This window comes from Limulus polyphemus, unplaced genomic scaffold (genome assembly GCF_000517525.1).
Source record: "Limulus polyphemus unplaced genomic scaffold, Limulus_polyphemus-2.1.2 Scaffold6298, whole genome shotgun sequence".
Classification (NCBI taxonomy): domain Eukaryota; kingdom Metazoa; phylum Arthropoda; class Merostomata; order Xiphosura; family Limulidae; genus Limulus; species Limulus polyphemus.
Genome location: NW_013671908.1, coordinates 26,752 through 34,933, shown reverse-complemented (window position 1 = coordinate 34,933; position 8,182 = coordinate 26,752). Strand labels below are relative to the sequence as shown.

At 34.0% G+C, this 8,182-nt stretch overlaps 1 protein-coding gene across 1 annotated transcript in view; it reads right to left on the bottom strand.

The window, feature by feature from the left end:
- The window catches only part of LOC106473586 (dynein regulatory complex protein 1-like), a 42,899-nt gene that overhangs the window by 17,852 nt on the left and 16,865 nt on the right, over window positions 1-8,182 (bottom strand). The window contains exons 3-4 of the mRNA XM_022401985.1: window positions 5,872-5,984; window positions 2,028-2,079 (exon numbers count right to left, since the gene is read on the bottom strand). Coding sequence (XP_022257693.1) covers window positions 2,028-2,079; window positions 5,872-5,984 — 165 coding nt within the window. The remainder of the gene's footprint in view (window positions 1-2,027; window positions 2,080-5,871; window positions 5,985-8,182) is intronic.

Below are 8,182 nucleotides of genomic sequence, written 5' to 3'. Positions count from 1 at the left end.
TAGGTCTTTTAGTTGTTTGATGTGTAATACTTCTGATAGTGTTATGATGTGGCTTCTGAATACTGTTCTGATTTTATGTTGTTTACATATTCATTGTATATTTTCAGAGAAAGACCTCTGATAAAATGAAATATGGCTGTATGTCTGTAATTTTTTCCTGCATATTCTCAGTTTTTAACTTTTTTAAAATTTTATTCTGTATCAAATGTTCTGGGTATCCATTGTTAAAGAGGGTTGTAGTGATGTGTTTATATTCCATCTTATTTGGTATTACAAACCTTGTTCATTCTAGAAACTAGGCAGTCTATAATACCTGTGTCTACACTGTTGAGGTGGTTTCACTTATAGTCAAAGTATTTACCTGTATCTGTGGGTTTCCTATAAATTCCTGTGGTATGAGTTATGTGTTGGGTAACCAAAATGTCAACAAATGGGAGATTGTTATCTTATTATATTTCTATTGTGAATAGTATTGCAGGGTGTTGGCTGTTCATGAATTCTGAGTCTTATCAGAAGTGTGTAGCCATTATACAAAAGTATTATAAATATAACTGAGCCAAATCTTGGGATACAGAGTACCTTGTTTGAAGTAATTAATTTGAATTGAGTAGTGGTGAGCTCAGAGTTAGACCTCATTGTATTGGTAGTATTTACCTTCATATTCAAAATAGGTTGTGAATTTTATTACTGTTTTTTATTACTCCACCCCTAATACCTTTGATATTCATTGAAATTAATAAAATTGAGAATGTTGTATTGTTCATAACGTTTGTACCTAGTCCTGGCCAGGCACAGGTTTACTAACTGTTTTTTTGAAAGTGATAAAATTTGTATTCTAGTGGTTTCAAAGTTTTATTTTGGATTTCTCTTGTTATATTTTAATAAAGTATTGTTACGACATCGAGGTCACGTGACTAGTATCACGTCACGTCATTCTCGAACTTTCCTTAAATCTCGTGATCTTTCTAGATATAGTGTAGTCTTGTATATATAAGACCGGCCACGAAGCGATGGGGAGGTAATGAGTAATTGAATGTATGCGGACAAAATATTGTTGGCCACTTGAGATGCGAGTTATAGCGTTGTTATAGAGCGACTGTTGAAATTAAGTGTATCGTAAAGTTGTATTTGGAAAGAATAAACTAGTTTTATTTAAGAAAGGAATTGTGTCGCTAAAGTTTCGTCGGAACGAATTTACGGAAAATTAATGAACGAATGGAGACGTAACAGTATTCTTTGTTTGACCCTGCTTTTAGCAGTGTTTTGTATAGACCGTTACAATAACAAGGCAGAGTTTTGAAATGAACAAAAGTGTGAGCCTTAATAACATCTGATCAAGTTTGAAAATAAATTTCTAATAAAATGGCTTTGACTTTCATGGGATACAAAGACTTCATTTTCTTGAAGTTTGTTAACCAATAAGGCTCTAAAAACTGAAACCCGAAAATTAGAGCATATTCAGTTTCAGTAAACATGTTAAAGCTATAATGCTAACTCTACATGGCTCTAAACTTTAAAATCAAATCTGGTAATGTAAGTGTTGATCTATGTAGTTATCTTGATCTTTCTAACTAGCTTTGGTGATAAAGAAATACTAAAATTATGTTTACCTTTCCATGATCTGAGATTGAACCCACCACCCTTAAAATATACACATGCAATAATCATTACAAGATGAAAGTCTATTGAAAAAGGCATGACAATTAGATCACACTTGGTTCTAAGTTAATACCGTATACCTCTCCAATATAGTTGTAGTCTAGTTTCTGAAAACACTTTTGGTTTTAATGTATAGAATAAATTCTAGCATTCGTTTTTTTTAGACCAAGCAAAAAAAAACAAACAACTAGGTGCATTAATTCACGACCATGGTTGGAACAGTAAAAGCATAATCAGGTGCTATGGTCGTGAATAAGTGATGTACTTGTGAAACGTATAATTGTCTTGTTTTTTAATTATGGAGTTTCACCAAGTAACAATGGTTTCAAATATCAATATTAATATCTATTACAATATCAGTTACCTACCACTTTATACTTTTCTTCAGTAGTTTGGGCTTCTTTTTCAAGGTTCTTACACCTGTAAAATGATTAATCATATATATATATATGCAAATGTAGTGAGTTTTAGAAATTGAACAAAATCTTTTAACATTTAATGGTAGTCATCTAGTTATAAGTTATAATTTGCAAATTTCAAAACCATCAGTTTGTAAACTAGTCTATTACCAAAATCATCAAGAAAATAAGCCAAACTATTTGCATTTAAACATAGTTATATTAAGGTTAAAAACAGAACAAAATCTCTGTGTAAAGCAGTAGAAACCAAGTAATCTTATGATTAAAAAACATTCCAAGTACTCTAGATAGCTCAAGACTTTGAAGTAAGGGACATTAATTAACTTTTAATATATTATTTCTAATGCTCCTGTGTTTATAGATATCAAGTTGGTAGGCTTACATGAATGTATGGAATTAAAGTTACTTAGTAGTTATCTAAAACATTATGTAAAAAAGTTCATATGTATGTCTGTTTACAAGATAGGCTTACATGAATAGATGAAATTAAAGTTACTTAGTAGTTATCTAAAACATGTAAAAAGGTTTATATGTATGTCTGTTTACAAGGTAGGCTTACATGAATAGATGGAATTAAAGTTACTTAGTAGTTATCTAAAACATTATGTAAAAATGTTTATATGTATGTCTGTTTACAAGGTAGACTTACATGAATAGATGGAATTAAAGTTACTTAGTAGTTATCTAAAACATGTAAAAAGGTTTATATGTATGTCTGTTTACAAGGTAGACTTACATGAATATATGGAATTAAAGTTACTTAGTAGTTATCTAAAACATTATGTAAAAACGTTTATATGTATGTTTGCTTACAACTAGCAAACCACTGAACCAATTGTCACCAAATGACCAGATCTGACCACCCTAAGACCCCTTATGTCTTTCCCATGCAGTGAATCAGTTGGCAATAATTAAGAGCTCGGTGACTAACTCAATATAATAAATTACTATTAAACATAGATTACACTGATTAGTGTCATGTAAAATAACTGATTAATTGAAATTACAATTATATTGATTAACATCATAAAAATCATTAAGTAATTGAAGTTAGTGATTCTAACTATTCCAAATATCCAAGTCATCAAAATATTGCTGTTATGATTTCTCATTATTTTTTATTAATTGAAGATTGTTCAGCTTAATCAGTTAGTGTTAAGACTCATGAAAGTAATTGACTAAATGAAATTAATGTTTCTGATTATCATTATTTTCAATTATTACAGCCATCCAAGTAATTGAAATATTAGCTATTACTCCTTCTGTTGGCATAAGTCATGCAATGATATGAATTTCTTCTGCTTGTAGACAACTCACAGGTGTGAGGGTGTGGCCTAGTGATGCCTGTTGCTCATGTTTGCTTTGTATGTCTAAATAATAATGTAGCTTTACTTTAATATATTGCTGTATTATTAAAAGCTAGAAACATAACCAGTATTATGTGGAGCAAAAGTGCCTTAATAAAAAAGTTACAGCAAATTCATATTCATTATTTTTTTATCAAATAACAAAATGTAGTTCTGATACATTCCATTTCAACGTGACTTTATATTGGCTGTGGTTGTCATGCAACTTACTGATTTAAAAATGTTTTAATATAACATGTTCAACCTTTCATAATTATGGGAACTGTTACATGAATGGTTGGTTTACAGACTAAAGACATGTAAAGAATGTTGATCACTAATCCAAAGAATCCTTAGGTCCCTGATGAGTGTTTTCTGACATACGTAAAACCCTTAGTCTCTCTGGTTCTCCAGATATTTTTATTTTCCAAAGATTCTTCATCTTTCCCAGTTGATGTGATTTGATCAGTCAATATGTTTGGCAATGGCTGATTTATTGGTTTTCCTTACACTGGAAATATAATTATGTTCCTTGAAAAGTTCTAGATGTCTGTGTGTGTGTGTCTGTTTCAATAACGGACAAAACCACACAAACTCAAGGTTTTACAAGTACCTTCATTTTTTGTGAGATAATTAGAAAGTTACTTTACATGGATTAAAAGAATTGTAGAACTGGCCATTTAAAAAATTTGAATACAGGATCTTCAATGAATCTTTTGGGTTTTATATATTTTTTTATAGAAGAAATGGAAATGTGATCCTGTACCATGGTTGTGATGCTGTTTCTCTGCAAGTTTGTGTGCTTTTGTAGGTTATATAATGATGAGAGCTGGAGTTAAGTTGTGAGAAGAAATTCTTAATTGATTCAACATCACATTGTTACCTGAGAAACAGTTCTAAAGACACAGACCTTGAGTTGATGACATTTCATTTCCCACTACAACCTTTCTATATTATCCAAACACTACACACTTATCTACAACTGTTATACACTATTCTCTATATACCAAACAACACCTCTCTCTGTTAATATCCCCCTACAAAAACCACACCATTGATCATCAGTTAACACTTCATGATCCTAATGCATGCATCATTAACTTGTTCTGAAGTTTCCCCAAAATATTTCACCCATTAACATTTTCCAAATCTTCTGCTAATGTATAGGGAGAATAATAATGTACTAGTCTCCTAGTAATATACTGGTACTACAGTCTCTCTACATTACCCAAAACCTAGATATACACTATATCTCCCACTATTATGTCACAAACTCTCTAATATAATGGTACTACAGTCTCTCTACATTACCCAAAACCTACATATACACTATATCTCCCACTATTATGTCACAAACTCTCTAATATAATGGTACTACAGTCTCTCTACATTACCCAAAACCTACATATACACTATATCTCCCACTATTATGTCACAAACTCTCTAATATAATGGTACTACAGTCTCTCTACATTACCCAAAATCTACATATACACTATATCTCCCACTATCATGTCACAAACTCTCTAATATAATGGTACTACAGTCTCTCTACATTACCCAAAACCTACATATACACTATATCTCTCACTATTATGTCACAAACTCTCTAATATAATGGTACTACAGTCTCTCTACATTACCCAAAACCTACATATACACTATATCTCTCACTATTATGTCACAAACTCTCTAATATAATGGTACTACAGTCTCTTTACATTACCCAAAACCTACATATACACTATATCTCTCACTATTATGTCACAAACTCTCTAATATAATGGTATTACAGTCTCTCTACATTACCCAAAACCTACATATACACTATATCTCCCACTATTATGTCACAAACTCTCTATGATATCCAACAACTATCTCCCTACCTACCACTATTACAATAATGTCATATTTGTTACCAAACTACATCTCTATCTCTTACTAACATGCTACAGTCTCTCTCTGTATTACTCAACAACTACAGTTACACCAATATTTCCCCTACTATTATGCCACAGGCCCTCTACATACTAAAAATTATACCCATTCACCCACTGATAAGATGATTTTCTCTTACATTACCCAATAGCTACAATACAATCTTGTCTTCCACTATTCTCTATATACCAAACAACACCTCTCTCTGTTCATATCCCTCTACAAAAATCACACCATTGATCATCAGTTAATAGCTCATGATCTTAATGCGTGCAACATGAACTTGCTCTGAAGTTCTCCCAAAACATTTCACCCATTTAAATTTTCCAAATCCTCTGTTAATGTATGGGGAGATGTACAATGTGTTCCCCATTCCAGAATTACATTTTTGATTGTCATAATCTTGAAGCAGCTAAAAATGAGATTTCACGACATAAATTTCTTAAGGCATATAGACTTTTGCATGGACATTTTAACATTTGATATTTAACAAGAAAACGTTCACTCACCTAACTGATGCAGCTGCATCATTTTGCTGCTGTGCTAAAGTCTCTCGAGATACTGCTGCAACTTGAACATTTGTTACTTGCTCAAGTCCATCTTCAAGTAACTTTTTCAAGTACTACAAAAGTTTGTTAAATTGTTTTTCAAATGTGGTATTTTGGGTTGATAAAAACATGTCTTACTAGCAGTGATACCTAATGAGTTAACTACCACATAAAGATGTGTCCTTGAAATAGGAAGTTCTGTTAGATTTACAGATTAGGTTCTCAAAGTTAAGAATCCATTTATTATTTGCATCAGATTAATTCAAGTTTTATGTCCTTCCACTTGTGCAAGCATATAGGATTCAGCAGTAAGTGGTTAGCTACTAGAAAAAAACAAGCTAGAAGAAATATATGTTCATTATAAGTAATCAAGGAATGTTTAGTAATGTGTTGCAGTTGCACTAATGACTTTACATTTGTTAGGTAGGGTTGAGAATGAAATGTCATTGAAGACCCAAGAAAATCTTATGATCACCAGTCTGAGAAAGACAACAAAAGTTCTAACTTTCTACAATGAAAATGTATTTCCAATAAGTACTTACTTACTTACTTCTTCTCACATACATAGCTATTCTCATTCAGTGCTGTCCTCTATATGCAGAATAATTTTAATGCATGCCAAAGCCTTCTATCTCCCCTCCATTGGAATTGACTGATTCCATCTCTCATACAAATCATCAAGTGTCAACCCTCCACCAATAAGAGTGTGACACACTCTCATGACGCACATGACTCCCTCTATTCAATTCTACCAAACTATCACTTCGAGTTTTGGCAGAAGATGGAAGCACTGGTTTCCAGTAGAGCAGAAGGGTGGGAAGTGTGAGAAGAGGTAAGTACCTATCAGAAATACATTTTCAGTGTAGGGAAATTATAAATGCTGATAAGGAACATTACCCCTTCTCACATAAATAGGTAGAATCCCATGTTGAATAGGTGGAGGAACCTGTGCAAGGAAAAGAATGAAGTGTTCTTCAAAAGCATCCAAAGGACACTCCCTAAGATGAGACAGTCAGATTCTACGATCTGATGTGGGGAACTGCACCACTTCTGAAAAAGGTATACTCTTTGCCCATGGTAGAAAGATGTTGCATATATGGGCAGAAAACTGAGGAACAGAACTATGGCCAGAAAGTGATCCAAACCATGCAATATTTATGAAACTCAATCCCAAAAATTATAAATATGGGTAAATTGAAAAGGATATGCCCCTAGGTATAGAGTGGCTTGGGTGTAATGGACTGTACATGGCAAATCCAAAACCCATGCTGCTGGGAACTGACATCCACACTGAGTGGTCATAAGTAAATAGACACCTAAGTTTTCATCATTTAACTGATTTATGCTAACTAATTTGTGTTCACAGAGCACTATATAAATGAAAATGGTCCGCACACTAATTATCTTGTGCTACAACATCCCTAGAACTCAAGGTTCTCTCGAATTGTCACATTTTGTTAGAGGAAGGATAGTTGGTCAAGCAGATGGTGGAATAAGTCAGCAGCAAATTTTGCAGAATTTGGGAATCCCGCTTTCGATAGTCAACAGAATCATCGTTCAGTTCAGGAAACACAGCAAGGAAACAACTGAGCACCGTCCGGGTCATCCTGGTCCATCGGAGAGGACAAAAAGGGTTGTCAAGAGAAGCATCGAAATGGATCCCAGATTAACGACTGCAGAAGTGGCCAAAGTTGGTGGGATGAGCCTGAAATCTGTTCAACGGTTATTGTTGCAGAGCAGCCAGACGGAAGCCCTTATTAAGACCTGCCAACATAGTCAGACGAAAGAAGTGGGCAAGTGATATGATGACCAAGCCTCTGGACTTTTGGAAGACCATATTGTTCTCTGATGAATCAAGATTCGCTCAATTTTTGGACAGTGGAAGGATATGGGTCTGGAGAATGCCTCACCAAGAGTTTTGGCTCAACAGATTGCAGCCAACTGTGAAGCATGGTGGTTTCAGAGTGATGGTTTGGGGAGCTGTTTGGGTTGGTGGGAGATTGAGCTTAGTGGAGTGCGATGGCAACATAAATGTTGCAAAATACGTCGAAATATTGGAGGAAGGACTCTTGCCACTTTATTCATCGGGTTTCGTGGACAAGAACACAACGTTGTTCCAGGAAGATGGAGCACAGTGTAACACTGCTAGAAACACCCAAAAGTGGCAGAAAGAAAATGGTATCCAGAAGTTGCCCTGGCCGAGCCAATCTCCTGACATGAACCCCATCGAGAACCTCTGGGCCATACTCGACCGGCAAGTCAAGAAACAACC